General features: G+C 39.3%; 1 protein-coding gene across 1 annotated transcript in view; it reads right to left on the bottom strand.

Annotated features, from left to right (window-relative positions):
* Positions 1–1,073: 1,073 nt before the first annotated feature.
* GMNC (geminin coiled-coil domain containing) overlaps positions 1,074–17,573 on the bottom strand; it is a 46,762-nt gene continuing 30,262 nt past the window's right edge. Inside the window, exons 2-5 of the mRNA XM_021692641.1 lie at positions 6,542–6,716; positions 4,766–4,854; positions 3,285–3,401; positions 1,074–1,694 (exon numbers count right to left, since the gene is read on the bottom strand). Coding sequence (XP_021548316.1) covers positions 1,074–1,694; positions 3,285–3,401; positions 4,766–4,854; positions 6,542–6,716 — 1,002 coding nt within the window. The remainder of the gene's footprint in view (positions 1,695–3,284; positions 3,402–4,765; positions 4,855–6,541; positions 6,717–17,573) is intronic.

Here is a 17,573-nt window from a genome sequence, read left to right as displayed (position 1 = left end):
GGAAAACTGAATCTTCACACTTGGGAAGTGGGTTTCTCAAGGTCACAGCAAAAAAGTGGCTCTAAGTCTCATGAGGATGGCCACAAAGTCTAGCTTGCTCACATTTATTTTATCACCACCCCACCCCATAGCACAGCTCCGGGTGCATGGTAGGTGTTGTACAAGTATTTTGCATGGGCCAATGAATGAAAAAATGATTAGATGAATAAGTGAATGAATGAGGGAGACAACGGCAGAGCTGGGCTAGACTATACTTGCAGTACCAGAAGCTTGACGGCATCTGGGCAATTCGGATCGTGACTTGTTGTTACCAAATGTCCCTCAAACATGTTCTAGTTTGAGTCATGTTGGCTAAAGAGGCAATGCCAGGTGCCTACAGAAGCTGATATACCGTGGCGCCTTTTGAAGTCCTCTTAATTCTCTTTCATCTTTTAATTTATCAGTAGTATTTCTTATTCAGTAGAGTTACAGCTCTTTGAAGAGGCTCTTTGTCAACTCCACCACGGGACACTTACCTGCTCACATCTATATACTATGTCTTTGGGAATGATGATGGCCAGAGACCCTTGCTTCTACCTCACCCCCACAATCTGAACACTCAATAACAGGCACCTGGAGCAATAGTAGTGTTCACTCTAAAGGCAGTTTTCAGAAATGAAGAGGAGCAGGACAGGATAAAAGTGCGAGGGTGGAGGCTGTGAACATTTAAACTGCTTGATGAAAGGAGAAAAGCTGTTAAGACTTGCTATAATTGGAACCGTAGATGGAGGCCTCAAAGGAATATTCAGGCAATCAGAAAATACCTTTTCAGGTACAGGGTGAAGGGAGGAAGTCAACAGCAAGTGTTGGTGTGCAAACAAGTAAAATTTAGGTGAAAGAAGAGTAGGCATGTTTCATTATGAATTCTTGGAAGCTGTTCTCTGCAGGTTTAAGTGGGTAATTGAGAGTGACATTTAAAGTGGTAGGAGACAGTCGGGGCAAAAGCTTCCATGTTCCAAATAGTCAGGTTCAAGTGCAAGAGAGGTTCGTTGTAAACAGAGTTTATGGCAGCCTTTTGTGATAGAAGGGGGTCACTAAGACTGCTTAGGGACCCAGGTAAACTTCCAGCCTCCCTCCTCATCTCGACAAACAAAGGCTTGTCCCTGGTGGAAGGAATGAGTTTTCACATTACAGTGAGGGCTTAGGGATGTGGAAAAGGCCATCTCTGTTTTATTGGGTGACACATCAGAAGTATAGTAAGGAGGAGTTTGCAGCCCTCCTGGCGGATTTGAAAGTTGAGAAAGGAAGTGAAAATCTTCCCTGTGCCTGGCAGTGCTATGTGAGTGGGTTGCTCGGTCATCTCCATAGTCAATTGGCAGATCCTCCCTGGGGACATTTTCATAATCAACTGCATCACCCAGAAATGGGGGAAATGTGCTGGCAATTCTTCTGGGATGAGAGGAGTGGGCACTGTAGTTAGCTGATGAAGTGTCATCGATGGTGTTGAGGTCTTTTAACCCAAGTGTTTGAAGAACCCAGGGGTCCACAGGGGGCCCAGGCTGTTCTTCACAGTTAGCAAACTCACGAGAGAGGTTTCTCTTGGCATTTTTGTGATGGGGGATCTCAGGAGGAAAATATCTTTGCTCTTTGGGTTTCCTCTTTCCCTTTCTGAATTGTCCACATGCTTTGGAAAACTCATCTGATGACAGCAATTTCTAAGGAAGTAGTATTTGAAAATATACAGTCAGATAGTCAACCAAGATCATTTTCTTTACTGTTGTCTGATTAAAACTCCTTCATATATTTATTAGTCACCTTAATTCCTTAGAAAATGTGATTAAAATTCTATTCTCTCCCTCTCTCTCTTTCTCTCTCTCTCACACACACACACATACACACACACACACACATACGTAAAAGTAATTGGATTGGTTTCTATTTCTAAATTAAAATCTATAATGACAAGTAACTACCTGGAAACCACAATTCATGTTATTTATGAATCATTTAAAAACATTGAAAGAAATAATGTCTTTAAATTTTCAATTCAGGGAAGTAATTATTTTTATAATAATGACAATAATAGCGACTATCATGTATTGAACACTGACTACATGCATAGTAATCTCATTTTATAAAATCCACTTTAGTGGATATGCCTCAGGCATATATAGTGGCACTATGTGACTTATTGAGGATCATGCAGCCTAAATTAAATCTAAGTCATCTGAATCTAGACAGAGCAACTGATTGAAACAATGACACTGCTTCTTCTTATTTTGTTAACTTTCATAGCACTCTCATGTGATATGTATTATTCCACATCTTGAACAACTGGGGAAAAGAGAGAAAAAAAACCTGCCTAATCAATATCATTTACTGATTTAATACATGTCCTTTTTTATAAAATGGTGGCTGGGGTTAGGAGCCCAAGCTAATAACTGTGAAATGTGCTCCTTTTCTTAACAAAGCTGACTGGATTGTAACTGAATTGTAAAGGAATCAGATATGGTACCCTTTTTTCTCTGAACTGTTAGTTCCAGTGAAAATGGTAAGATGCATCATCAATTTAAATTAAATAATATCAAATAATGCAGCTTGTCTAGCGGCAAGGTAAAGATTGATGACAGAAGCAATAATGATAACAGAATGGCAAAAAGAAAACAAAAATACAAAACCCAAAAGAAAGGAAGAAGAATAGAAAGAGATTGTGGACAAGCTATTTGTCCTTGAGTTACAAATAGTCCATTTTAAAAGTATAAGAAAAAACATTCACTAAAAGATAATGTAATTGGCAATATATAATTGTCAGTGAAGAGATCTGGGCTCCAGTCCTATTCATAACATTTTAGAGCTGGGGAGATTCTTAAAGGACCTTTTAGCCCCTGCATTTACAGATGAAGGTAAGTGAAGCTAAGTGACAGAGAGATTTACCAAAAGTCAAGCAGATAATTAAAAGAACAGAGTGTCTTTCAGATCTGATTCCCACTCCAGTGGTCCATCCATTTAACTCTGTCTTTTGATTAACCTCTGCTGTCTTAGCAATTCCCTGGACTGTCTTTTGATTCTTAAGCAATATTTTTTGTAATAAATGGCTAAAATATGCAGTCTAGATACTTCCAAGAAATGATACATAAAAATTCTTGAGGAAGTGCTATATTTCTTTCAGAAAAATCCATCTAGCCTATGAATGCCTTTGAAGCCATGCTGTTCAATACACCTCCTACATTTAATCAAGCAGTTTTACCCAAATGGTCTCTGTCTCAGATCACTGCTTTGCTCTTATAAAGGGGATAGTTACATACCTTGGCCTTTTCCTCAAGACATTTAACCAAAGCAGAGTTCAGGTATTGTCTGAGATGATTATTCTCTTCATGTAACCTAGCAAGTTCTTCTTCCTTCTGCACCAGAGTATCTTGGAGCTGCAAAAAAGCATACAATGGTCAAGGCCCTTCTACTATATTGACTTTGTAACCTTATAATAATGCCACTGATCCTTAACCTGCTTAAACTTGATTATTATTCTATTTATGAACCAAACCTCAGGGGGCCCTTATCCTCTAAGGCCTGAATTCAATCTACACCCACCTACCACCCCATTGTTCATTTTTGTGCTCTGAAATTTTTATTCACTGCAAAGTATTTGAAGAGATTATATGACTTTTAAGATTGTAACCACAAGGGAATCGGGAAGGTCTGTAGGAAAATGAGCTGCGTGCAACTGTTTAAATATAGAAAAAGGTGTTTAGAAAGATTTCACTGGACTCCTTCCTTGCACGTTAAGAAAAGAAGAAAAACAAGGGGGAGGGGTTGGCTTCCCTCTCTTCAGATTGATCTGTTTGTATATCCACTAGATTAAATTACTCTGTCAGGAACAACAACAAATAAAACATGGAAAATGAAGCAGTCTTTGCAAAACTTTATAATCATCCTCTCTCCTCCAAGTGATGAGCTATGTTTATGGATTAAAAATACAATCACATTCAGTATATCATTTGGTCTTTCCAACAGCCCTCTGAGGAAGGCAGCATAAATCTTTCAGTGTCATAGGTAAGGTAAAAGAGGATTCAAGAGGTCATATAACTACAATGTATGAAGTCAGGGCCTGACTGTAGGTTCTCCTAGGGGGTTTTGGATATTGTTGTTGACTCTGTTGTTGTTTCTCCCTGTGACACTGATCACCTATCTTCAGGTCCATCCTTCTGGACATATATCCACTTTGGTTCTAAGCTGAAAGTCAACATATGAATTTAACAAGGGAAAAGAAGCAAGGTGACATTAAGGGACGATGTTAAGAATGAACTGCATGCGAACTGAAATAAGTCAGACTGAGAATGACAAATGCCATATGATTTCATTCATACGTGGAATCTAATAAACAAAACAAATGAATAAGCAAACAAAAAGCAGAATCAGACCTATAACTATAGAGAACAAACTGATGGCTGCCAGAGGGAAGAAGGTAGGAGGATGGGCAAAATGGGTGAGGAGGAGAGGGAGGTACGGCCTTCTAGATATGGAGTGAATAAGTCACGGGAATAAAAGGTAGCATAGGGGATACCGTTAACGATACTGTCGTCATGTTGTATGGTGACAGATGGTAGCCACACTTGCGATGATTGTAATGTATAGAGAAGTTGAATCACTATGTTATACGCCTGAAACTAACTCAAAAAATAAAAAAAAGAAATTAAACAGAAAATAAAACTGAAAAGAAAACAAGAAGAAGAATAGACTACACAGAGCACGTCGGTCCAGTCTCAGGGTTCTGATGATCTACACATACCTGCTTGTTTCTGTGGAGCTGGGAGGAAAGCTGAGCCTCTTCCCACGAACATGAGTTAGGAACAGGGAAACCAGAGTCACTGGATGATTCTTGGTGAAAATACCAAATGGATAATTGAGAAAACACACTTGCAGTTTTTGTGTAATACAGGGCTCACTGAAGGATTTCAGACAGTTTAATAGATTCAATTACCTTTCTAAAAATAGCTATTGCCTCTACACAAGAAACAACATATTTAAAGCCCTTCAGAAGGGATAAACATGCTACGAAAGACAAATCCGTATAGACTTTGTGCCAAAATGGCTGAAGGGGTGAATTTTTAGGAGCTAAGAGGTCCCATTTCTTCCTTACATATAAATTCCCACTGGCTAAATTTACAAAAACCATCCTATCCGCACTATGAATTCACTCAAATATTTATTGATCCTTCCCCCACTCGGCATAACATTGCAATTCCATTATGTTTTCCAAGTTTCTATCTTATTTTCTAAGGTTTAGTGCTTGTAGTGTTTAGCTCTAGAATCAAATGCTATTCTTGATGCTACCATTTTTTCCCCAGATGAAAATCTCTGCCTGTTTGCTTGCCAGTTAAAACTGATGGAGTGTATTCAGAATTATAAGTGGTAGCACTTCCTACTTTAAAATAATTTGGACCTTGCTTCTCTGAAGACCTTGATGAAAATCTCAAAACTGTACCCTGAACTCATGTATTTCAAATGTCATCATTTGTATATCTTTCATGCTTTTGTAGAGTTTTTTTTTTCTTCCATATTTGATAGCAAACTATAACTATGAATAAAAACTATGCGTGGGCATGCTATATTGGTTTACTTTTATTTTATTTTCCTCATGTAGTACAGTCTGCCTCTTGCCCATCTCCACTGAAACTGACATATTACTGAAATATTTTTGACTAAATTAGAATGATGAGTAAGGAGACAGAAATCAAATTTTATACAGTTTGGTTTCATATTCTTGGGCATTCTGTCTTCTCTGTTGTTTGTGGTAGAAAGCTGAAATTGAACAACTCCCTTCCTGACATATAAGTGTGTTTCAATATTTTGGGGTTTTTTGTTTGTTTTTTCTCAAATTCACACATACACAAAATAATGTGGTAGAACCAGGAATACAGATAGATACTTAATTCTGAAGTGCCCACCAGTTTTTCTAGAAACCAGAGTGTTAATATATAAATTCCTTTAATATTTATGAATACTATTTACTCAGCCTCAGGTGATAATTAATACATAATTTTCCATCACAGGGTTATCTCTCCCTCCAAAGTTGAAGTCTTCTTTGGGCAAAAAGGAATAATTTTTTTTTTCCACTTATAGGACATCGTTCATGGGACTTCCTTAGGAAATAAAAGAGTAAGTTAGTGGTTTTCCTTGCTTCTCTCTTATACCCAGGGAAACTTTCCTGAATTCCAAAAGAAATGGTCCAGCTGGTATCTTGACTCCAAAAGCATCTCATAGTATTGTTTATAAAACTTTGACCCAACCCAAAATCCTTCAGTGGGTTGGAAGTCTCCAGGAACTGTTAAGTGTGGGGAGAAATACATATTGTCCAGTGGACAAGGGGGTGATTCCCATTTTCACTATCTGGCAAGTATAGAAAAGCAGGTTATTTAGGTTGTAAAATGCAGGAGTCTTTGGGCTTTCTTCAACTTCCCATAGAATCTCTTCTTCTACAGGGTTCTAGGCCATGATGCTTTGCAACTATGGGTGCTGGAAAAGGGCTTCAGACCTACCAGGAAAGCAGAAGAGCAGAACTTACCCTGTGCCTGTGGTGCTTGTTGGGGCTCTTTGTTGTCCAGGAGACCAGCAGCCCAGAAAGAGACCCAAGTCTCCGTGGAAACGTCAACACTAGATTCTGACGTTGTAGTGGAATACGGGCAATTATAGCTCTGGCCTCCTACAAAGTACTGGTCTTGGCAAGGCAGAACAGTGTTCTGTGAAAGTCAGTATGAGGGATTGGGGCGGGGGTGGGGAGGGTCCCAGGAGATGGGGTGATTGGGATTTGGAGCGGAATAAGGATGGGAGAAAGGGGCACAAATTACATGCAATGAATCAAAAACAGTACAGGTGTTAAGCATAGATTCCAGATTAATTCAAGTGGTCAAAATACATAATTACTAAAAGGGAATCAGCATCTTGGTTTACCCAGTACCTTCCCTAGGACCTCCCAGCAAAGAACAGGCTAGTATTGGATGGACCAAATTTGTAAATATCCAAGAGTATTTTCTGTTGCCATGACTGAGTCATCTAACAGGCTATCCAGGATCTAAGTAAAAGGAATTCTACTTACTGATTGAAAGGTGTAAGAACTATTTAGCTCTTTCTAGCAAATACCTTAATTATATTTCTAATAGCCTTGAAAGACAAAGAGCCCAGAATGCTGAAATGGACTGAACATGACATATAAGGAAATCTCCTTATTTTAGCTTCTTAGTTTCTCAATTATAAACTTGCCCCGTTCCTTCCTTCCTCCTTCCTCTGGCTTTAAATGCTGCTGGATCCTACAGTGGTCCAAATGGTTTGATATGGATGTATAGACATATAGATATATTCCAGAGATAACTAAATACATTTTGCTCCTAACCCCAAGCACGGTCACATATAGTCACTCCAAGTAAACATATCATCAAAGCTGAAATATGCTAGTCAGCTGAGACAGCAGGCTCTAGGTCTCTCCAGCACTAGGTCTCTATGCCCTTCCAAAGTTATCTTGCCACTACTAACTGCCTGGCATGTATTCTCCACTGTGTTCTGAGCCAGTGAACACCCTCCTGCCCCCGACTCCTTAAACTTCAAACACACACTCTTTCCAAATGTCCAAGCAGGGGCAGGTATGCAGCCTTCCTGGGTTAATTTGTACAACAGCCCATTCTTAATTATTTGTCAATGTTTAATCAGGTAAAAAGCCATTCATTTCAGCAGAGCCCAGCTTTGGACAAACTCTTTTTGACCACTACAAGTCCTTTGTTGACTTGAGGACTTTCTTGGGCGTAATATAAACAGAGAGAAAATAAATAATAATAAGAGAGAGACACGGAGAAAAGTTAATTAAGTCACAATTTGTTAATATTCCCAGTAAGTTTTGAAAAAATCCAGTCTTGAAGCAAGTCCAGCTTGGGCAGTGCAGACCAAAGAAATTCAGCCCAAAGTTTATCAAGGACTATTTTCTTTATTCTAAAAGCATGTTCATAGGCTCTTTCCCTGAGGTTATTATTGAAATCAAATCTGAACTACTATGCAATTGACACCTGAGACGAAAACAAATCTCAAATACCCTTAGACTAACTCAAATCCAAGTGTTTGCAAATATGCACATAATCTAGAGGAAACAGGTGGAAAGAAAAGTGAGTGCACGTATAGAGGGAAAGAAAGTTGAGAGAAAGTACAGAGAGTAGAAATAACACAGAGGGTGAAAGGATGAGAGAGATGGGGAATGGGGGGGAGGGAGGAAGGGGGAGAGAGAGAGAGAGAGAGAAGATAGGGGAGAAGCAAAAGCAGATGGGGCAGCAGAGAAGGCCCTTTTAATGGGCAGGTAGCAGAGAAATCTTGCGTCCAAGGCGGAAGAAATTATAAATGCAAAGCTTACTAGCTCTCAGAGCCGCCAGGTTTCCCCAGCGCATTACCTAAACGCCGGCTCCTCACTTACCATCTTGCAGTGGAAGAAGGCGCTGCAGAAACTGAGCCCTCAATTTTTCGGAAAGCCAGTGGGAGCTTTAAATGGGACTGAGGGGAGGAGCTAGGAGAGGCGAGTTCTAATCTGCGGGAGCTCCCAGTGACGCCGGGGACTCCCGGCGAGCGCCGCCCTCTGATTTGGTGCGAGGCTGTCAAACTGGTGACGTGGGTCAGGAGACCTGAAGCCAAAGTCACTGGCACTCACGGCGACCGCCGCGCGGGGACCTTGAGACCTGCCGCGGCGCTCAGCGTCCCGGTGCGCTGTGCGGCTTCGAAACCCGCGCGGCGCCCGCTCGGTGCCTGCTCTCTGCCCGCGGTCTGCGGGGAGTTGGGGTGGGAGGGGACCGCGAGGCCGGCCCGACGGGGCGAACCCGGCTCCCCGGGCAGGGCGGGGCGGACTGGTCGGTCCTGCCCGCCAGGGCGTTCGGGTCGGAGAAAGCCTAAAGCAGGGTCTCAGGGATCAGAGCAGCACTTGGGGTGCAGATGCAGCAGCCCCCAGACTTAATACTGTTCCTGTGTATTTCCTGGCCACGTGATCAATACCAAATTACTGAATGACGTTGTGAAATGATTGGCTTTTTTCCTACTATTTGATAGATCTAATTTTCCTCAACTCCTGAAGTGGGTGTGAAATGTGAAGATGATCTGTATCCATTCTAGAATGAAAGTTTCGGGGGAAGAGCCGTTCCTATCCATTTTGTTCAATGTTGTCTCCAAAGTGCCTGGAACTATTCCTAACCTGCCATGGGTGTTCAATAAAGAATTAATTAAGCTACAAATTTAAGAACCTAAAGTGTCTGTGTCTGTGTTGGTCCTATCTTCACAACTACGATTATATAGAATAAGTTATTACAATTAAGAAAAATACTTCTCAAAGTATTTGGTTCCCCCCCATCTTTTCTCTTGCATTTTATTCTCACGATTCCTATGATGTTATAATCCACAGGAGAAAAAAGAGTAATATCATTTTTAAAACCATCCATCTACTACTAATAGCCAACTCTTATTTCAACTGGCAATAACCTAGGGGTCCGGTGCTCTTATTGTCCCTGTTTCAGTGGATGATGAATGAAGCACTGAAGTTAAGAAACATGACCGATGATTACACAATTAGCAAGTAGCAGACTCTGGATTTGAACCTCTGGCTCCAGCATCCTTGCTCTTAACTATCATAATTCTATTTTATTTTTTCTCACTGCACATTATAGCAATTCCTGTAATGGGCACTTTTATGGATTGAGTAATATTATCTCAGGATTTGCAGGTTGAATCTCCAACCCTGAATGTGACTGTATTTGGAGATAGGGCCTCTAAAGAGAGAATCAAGGTTAAGAGATCATAAGGGTGGTGCCCTAATCCAGTAAGACTGGTGCTTGTAAGAAGAGGAAGAGACCCGGGAAGATGACGTACCCAGAAAAAAGGCCATGTAAGAACACAGCCAGAAGGTGTCCGTTTGCCTCAAGGAGAAAGGCCTCAAGAGAAACTGATAACCCCACTGACACCTTGGTCTTAGACTTCCAGCCTCCGGAAATGTGAGAAAATGTTGTTTAAGCCATCTCATCTGTGGTTCTGGAAGCCCTAGCAAACTAATGCGGGCATCGTGTAGGGATTGAGAAAACGTCAGAATCTGGCTTTCATAGTCCTCTTTCTAAACCAGTTTGACCTTTATTCATTTTGCACTGGATTGTACTCAGCATCCAAAAAACTTAGCAATGGCTGACACGGCAAATGCTCCTGAAGTGTTCTGTGTCTGACATTAAGGAAGGAATAGAAGAGGAAGAGGAGGAAGACACCAGACTTGATCGATACCCTTTCTCCTGTTCACACTGCTTGTTCACAAGCATTTTTAAGTGAATAATACCAGCTTTGAGGATCACTGCCTGCAGGACTCATGGGTCTTACACGGGGTTACACGACATGACGCATTTCAACGAGTGACTACATGCGGGTGGCACAAGGGGTGGGGATACCCTGACAATATGACCCTGAGATGATGGGGGAAACAGATAAAAACCCGTTTAGGTTATGAGAATTGATGATCTTGTTGATGGCAAAGAAAATCCTAATCATTTTTTTGATGAGAGCCAGGGGAAGAAAAAGGAGAACTGAGTTGTTTTGTTTTTGGAAACTCATAAATTGGATATGTGAACCTCTGGAAGATACGATCTCTTGACCTTAAAAATGACACAAAGTGGGCAATTGAGCAAACATGACATGAAACAAAAGGGCGTAGGCTTTGGGTCCAAATATACCTGCGGTCTGTTCTACTCTCTGAGCCTGAAACACCTGGGGCTATATTATCATGGTCTCTAAATTCTCAGCTCCTATGGTAAATTAAGGAAAAATTATGTATCTGAGAAGCTTATTAAAAAGCTGACCACTAATGCGTGAAAACTCCAAATTCACTGCCTAAGTCACAAATAGCAGCCCATATTGTTATATGTAGAAGATTCTCTGAACGTATATGCTGCTGTGTCTTGCCTGCTAAAAATAACTGAAATTAAAGCTACATTTATTAAACAGATTTTTTGAGAGCTAAACATATTTTTTAAAAGTCTTTGATGGATTTTAGCACAGAGACATTTCAGAAATCATTAGCTACTTTAGCTTAGTGGGAATGGGAGTGTATATGGTGTAAGGGGATCCCTAAAGTTAAACCGTGAAAAGCTATTGATAATTGAACATAAGTCAGAAGATAAAGCTTACCTGAAATCATAAACCGATGGAAAATTTTCCAAATCCTTAAGATCTGATTTAAGCGTATCTTTTTATTTAAGATCTACTCCTTGGGAGGCGGGGCGTCTGGGTGGTTCAGTCGCAGGAGCCCCACCTCAGGCTTCCTGTTCAGCAGGGAGCCTGATGCGGGACTCGATCCCGGGACTCCAGGATCATGACCTGAGCTGAAGGCAGTCGCTTAACCAACTGAGCCACCCAGGTGCCCTAAATAAATAAAATTTTAAAACAAAAGATGTACTGCTTGGGTATAAGCCTTATTTTTTTTTGTTTATTTGAAGGTTTTTTTTTTTTTTTTTTCAATGAGTCAAGTAAGCAATAATGTGAAATCCTTTGGCCATTTTTTATTCACGTTTTTGAAAGAAAGAGGTGCAACTTCTTGGTGATTATTTTTTCTTCTATAAACAATAAGATCAGTAAAAACTGTCTTTTGTATTGTGGCTGAAGAGATGGTGTTAAAAGGGAGGTAGCTAATAACAGCCCAATTGTTGAATTGGGGTACTACCTCCTGCCAGGGCAAAGAAATAATAAAATAGAAGGTAATTTGACCTGCACACAAACCAACTCTGCAGACAGGAAAGGGTAGTGTGTGATCAGTGGTGGACCAAGGAAATAAACAGATTGGCATATGGAATGTTCTTTTATTTCACCCCTGGAGGACACTTTATTTGATTACCTCATTAGTGAATTCAGTAGCATATATAATAAAAAAATATATAGAAATTCTCTTTACAAACATGGCCTTTCCCTATAGCTTCAACAGCTGAATCTCCAGGCAATAAAAAAGATTGTATTTCTGCTTTCACATGTCAGGAAAGAAAAGCAGAACTCTTAGAGAAAATTCAGTTCAGTAGATGATTTACACTGGGAGACTTACCCCTTGCATATTTAATTTTAGCAAGTCTGGAGAACCATGACATGTTTAGTTCATTGAGGCATAGTTTTGAGTTTTACCCTTCCAGAATTATGTGTGGAAATCAATCATGCTGATTTGAGCAGAGTCTTGCCTACTACCTACCAGCCACAGGCAGCAGAGCTTTTAGTAACCATGCACATGCAATAACATGCCATGGTAAATCTGTTTCTACATGAACAAAGGTATTTATACAAAAGAAAGTCAACGGTTAATTCTGGCAACAGAAAAGGAACAAAATAGGTTTAAGAAAATTATATCAGGTTATTAGCCAGAAAAGAGAAAGGCCTTGAACAAATTAAAGAGTGAAATATTTAATTAGGGCCTGACTAGATTTGTGTAGTTTAGAGCTAAGTGTGTGTGTGGGGGCGGGGGGGGGGCAGGGCAAGGAGATAAAAATTTATGATACTACTTTCTGGTTGTTCCAGCCAGAATTTATTTTAATAGCTTTATAACCAGCTTTAACCCTTTATTTATTGACTCATTAAGTGACTGCTTAATGTTTCAGTTGTATTTGGTTGTATTATGTTAAGGCAGATCATACACTATAATAATATTCACAGATTTGAAGATTCTCAAGTCTAAGGGTAGATTTTTCAAATATTAACTATTTATGTCATATTTGAGGGATAACTAGCAAAAGGATAAAGATCTGTATTCATTGTACAAAGTGAAGCAGGCCTTTCCTGCACTCTGTAGCATTGTTTTCTGGCTTTTCCAATAAAATGACACTTGAAAATAATATTTGTGGGCATGCTGGAATAAATAATTGAGGTTTATCCTGACAGGCTTGGGGGTTTCCATTTCTTCTAGACGCTGTCAGGCCACCCTGAGGACGGGTCACCAATATCTCCCAGGGCTTTAACTCATCATGCCTTGGTGCACTAGGAGGGAAACTCTGCTCTGTGATAACCTGTCTGGCCAAATTGGAATAAAATTATCTCAACACCAGTATAAAAATACATACAAAACAATGAAATTAAATTTACATTACTACAAAGGTTAGAGATGTGGAATCCCAAGCAAACAAACAAAAAACCAAATACAACTCTACTCCTCATTACTCCAACCACATTAGAAAAAGTGAAAATAATGACTTATTATAATTACTATACATCAGAGATATGTTCATCTGGCTGTGATTTGAAAATTAAGGAATTTCTGGTGCTCCTGGGTGACTCAGTCAGTTGAGCCTCCAACTCTTGGTTTGGGCTCAGGTCATGATCTCGGATCTAGATCAGCCTGGAGTCTCCTTGAAGTTCTCTTTCCTTTTGCCGCCCTCTCTATGCTCCCGCTCTCTCTCTCTCTCTCTCTCTCTCTCTCTTTTTCTCTCTCAATCAAATAAATAAATCTTCAAAAAAAGGAATTTATGCTTGTTACACTAGTATTTTCACAAACTAGGCTTCAGAGCCTTTATTGATCCTGAAATCCCTCTTAAGGATTTTTGATCTAGTGGTTGGTAGATGAATTGCTGATGAGGCATTAAAAACCAGAAAGGTGAATTGGCAGTGACCATGGCATCCAATTTTATCCTGAAGATAATAGAAATAAGGACATCACTGCCTGGTTTCTTCAAAAAGCTTAGTTCAGAGTGTAATAGCAAAACAGGACAGCTGGGACTGGATTCCTTCTAGCTCTGGAATTATCAGAGAATCTGCAATATTGTGACATCTTTCATGAACAGAAGACAAAGAAATATATTTACATACAAAATGTTAAGCTATAGTGAATTTAAAGTTCCATATTTTTGAAATCCATAATCTATAAAATGTTAACTGGTTTCTTATTAACCCAATAATTTGTGACAAAAATCACCTTACTCATAGTCAAATCAAAGAAACTTGAAGTTTGTAATAATGAAATTTGGTTATTTCTAGCCAAACTCTGTTTTGCACATTTCTTTTTCACAAAATGAAAGCATAATGCCAACCTCTAGTCAGTGGAAGCATTTATACATTCAAAAAACAACCTGAGAAAGAGGAACCCTCCTACACTATTGGTGGGAATGCAAGCTGGTGCAGCCACTCTGGAAAACAGCATGGAGGTTCATCAAAAAGTTGAAAATAGAGCTACCATATGACCCAGCAATTGCATTACTGAGTATTTACCCCAAAGATACAAATGTAGTGATCCAAAGGGGTACGTGCACCCCGTGCACCCCATGCACCCCAATGCAGCAATGTCCAAAATAGCCAAACTATGGAAAGAGCCAAGATGTCCATCAACAGATGAATGGATAAAGAAGAAGTGGTATATATATACAGCGGAATATTATGCAGCCATCAAAAAAAATTCTTGCTATTTGCAATGACGTGGATGGAACTGGATGGTATTATGCCAAGTGAAATAAGTCAATCAGAGAAAGACATGTACTATATGATCTCACTGATACGAGGAATTCTTAATCTAAGGAAACAAACTGAGGGTTGCTGGAGTGGTGGGGGGTGGGAGGGATGGGGTGGCTGCGTGATAGACATTGGGGAGGGTATGTGCTATGGTGAGCACTGTGAATTGTGTAAGACTGATGAATCACAGACCTGTACCTCTGAAACAAATAATACATTATATGTTAAAAAAAAAAAAGAAGAAGAAGAAGAAGATAGCAAGAAGGGAAAAATGAAGGGGAGGAAATCGGAGGGGGAGACGAACCATGAGAAACTGTGGACTCTGAGAAACAAACTGAGGGTTCTAGAGGGGAGGGGGTGGGGGGATGGGTTAGCCTGGTGATGGGTATTAAAGAGGGCACGTACTGAATGGAGCACTGGGTGTTATACACAAACAATGAATCATGGAACACTACATCAAAAACTAATGATGTAATGTATGGTGATTAACATAACAATAAAATAAAAAAAACAATCTTGAGAAAATACCAAGAATTGTAATTGCTATGAAATTAATAATGCCAAACGCCATTAGAATGAATACAGAGAAGCATTCAAATATGAATAAAGTACCATGCCAGCAATAAAGTAAAACTCCAAAATCCTTAGAGGGCAATGGTGAACACAGTTTTTGCTTCATCCAACCAGAAGCCTTACTGGCTGCCACCTTTGGAACAGCAGGGTTAGCACTGCATGACCAAATCATAGCCAATCTTAAACATACAAAGAATTTTAATAGCTTCATTTATAGGTGAAGTCATTTATAGTCAATAAGCAAGCAAATTGACTAAGCTCTTTAAAAAACAGTTTACCGTCCTAGCATACACTTGGTAAAAACTCAGGTTGCATATCGTAGAAGTTGCATCTTTAAAAAATTTTTTTCTAAGATTTTATTTATTTATTTGACAGAGAGAGAGAGAGAGAACAAGTAGGCAGAGAAGCAGGCAGAGGGAGAGGGAGAAGCAGGCTCCCTGCTGAGCAGGGAGCCCGATGCGGGGCTCGGTCCCAGGACCCTGGGACCATGACCTGAGCCGAAGGCAGCCGCTTAACCGACTGAGCCACCCAGGTGCCCCACATCTTTTAAAAATTTTTATTAGCAATTATTCTTTGCATATTCTTTGCATATTCTATCTAGAAGTGTATAAATGTACATGTTTTTATATTTGCATATATACACGTGCATGTATCTGGAGGAATCCCTGAGGCCCACTGCTTTGAAATACTTGCAGATGGCAGTGTAAAGGTGTTGAAAACAAAGACTCATTCTCCACTCCAGGCTTTTCTATACAAGGGCAATGATTCCCACAAAAACAGATTTATTTGACTGATGAAATTGGAAAAAGAGGGGTGCCTGGGTAGCTCAGTCGCTAAGCGTCTGCCTTCAGCTCAGGTCATGATCCCAGGGTCCTGGGATCAAGCCCTGCATTTGGCTCCCTGCTCAGCGGGAAGCCTGCTTCTCCCTCTCCCACTCCCTCTGCTTGTGTTCCCTCTCTCTCTGTGCTTCTCTCTGTCAAATAAATAAATAAAATCTTAAAAAAAATTGGAAGAAGAAAAGGAAATGTGTTTTCCACATTAATGTCAACATCTACAGCATCTTCCCCTGGAGAAAGCTTTCAGGGAAGGCTCTGTCCCAGTTAGACAGCGTCATCTGGGGGTTGGCTGGCCAGTGTCACCTGTGTTAGGGCAATTAAATCTATAGTATTCAGAAATGCATATTAGAAAGCCTATTAAAACTACAAATGTAAGTCATGCTTGACAAGTAAACTTCTTGAAGTGATAAAGGTAACATTTATTTCCATGTGCCTGCCTTTTGTGTCTGTTGCTTGTTTCTTAACATAGTAGAGAAAGAAAGGAGTGTGATTATATGTAAAGAAATACATGAAGAAATAATTGTATGCTATGTAATAAAATATAATTAATCAGGAGAAAAAATACACATGGAATTCAGCCATATGCAAATATATTTTAGAACTTTAAACTATCCATATTTTGTCAGCAAGCACAAAAAATTTTTATAAAAGAAATAAATTTGAACAAAAATCATGTACAACTTTGTTCATCTTATCAGCATAAAAAACACTTGTAAAAACTTTCTAAACATCCAATAATAAGAAACTCTTTCATTAAATTGCAGTATGTCCATATCATGGATTGCATATCCATAGAAAATGTTTTTAGAAAAAGTTAAAGATATAGACAAACAATATTATATTAAATGTATTAAAAGCATACAAGCATATTTATATAAATTAAATAAACAAAGAGAAAATATACTAACATATTAATGATGTTTGTAGTTTTGTAAGGGAAGTGTGATTATGATTCTATTTTCACCTTCCTGCATATTCCTGAAATTTTAAAGGAAACATGTTTTGCTTTCATAATCAGAAAAAAGTTATCCAAATATATATGAAATCATACAGATGATTTCAGGTCTAGATCCCTTATCAGTGTTCAAGTCAAAGGTAAAAGTCACCAAATTGAGCTTCCTCCCACATTGATGCCTGTGAAAACTTCAGATTGTGAGCAGACCAGGATTTCTAGAAAATTAAAAAAAAAATACACAGTTAAAGTAGATGACAATATCTTGCATAAAATGTAAAATTTAAAAAATAAATTAAAGAATATAAGGAGGAAATTGTCCAAAAAGTGGGCAATCAGAAGAGAAGGAGAATGTGAAAACTGGTTCACTAAATTCTCTATTTTATCGAGGCTAATAAACTGTGAGTTAAGTGTATTGCTTTTGCTGTTTGTGGAACAAAGTTTGGTCTCATCTTTTGTTCTTCTAAAGTTAGCCATTTCCCTACAGGCATGATGCTTGCATTATTTCTTTTACATTAGAAATACGATTATGTTCTAGCTGAAAATATATGTATGGAACAGAGAAAGTCCTACATAGTTGAAGACCCTCAAGAATCACTTTTTCTATGTAAAGGCAGAGGTCAAAACAGAAACATAAAAATTACAGGGATATAGCTTTACGTTCAATAGTTAAAGCTCCTTCTAATAGAGTTGTCAAAAAAGAAAGTTTCTCTTGGGCATTTGTGGGTTCTCCAACCCTGGAGATATTCCTTAAAAGGTCAGAGAGC

This window comes from Neomonachus schauinslandi, chromosome 1 (genome assembly GCF_002201575.2).
Source record: "Neomonachus schauinslandi chromosome 1, ASM220157v2, whole genome shotgun sequence".
NCBI classification, from domain to species: domain Eukaryota; kingdom Metazoa; phylum Chordata; class Mammalia; order Carnivora; family Phocidae; genus Neomonachus; species Neomonachus schauinslandi.
This window is presented reverse-complemented; position numbering and strand designations above follow the sequence as displayed.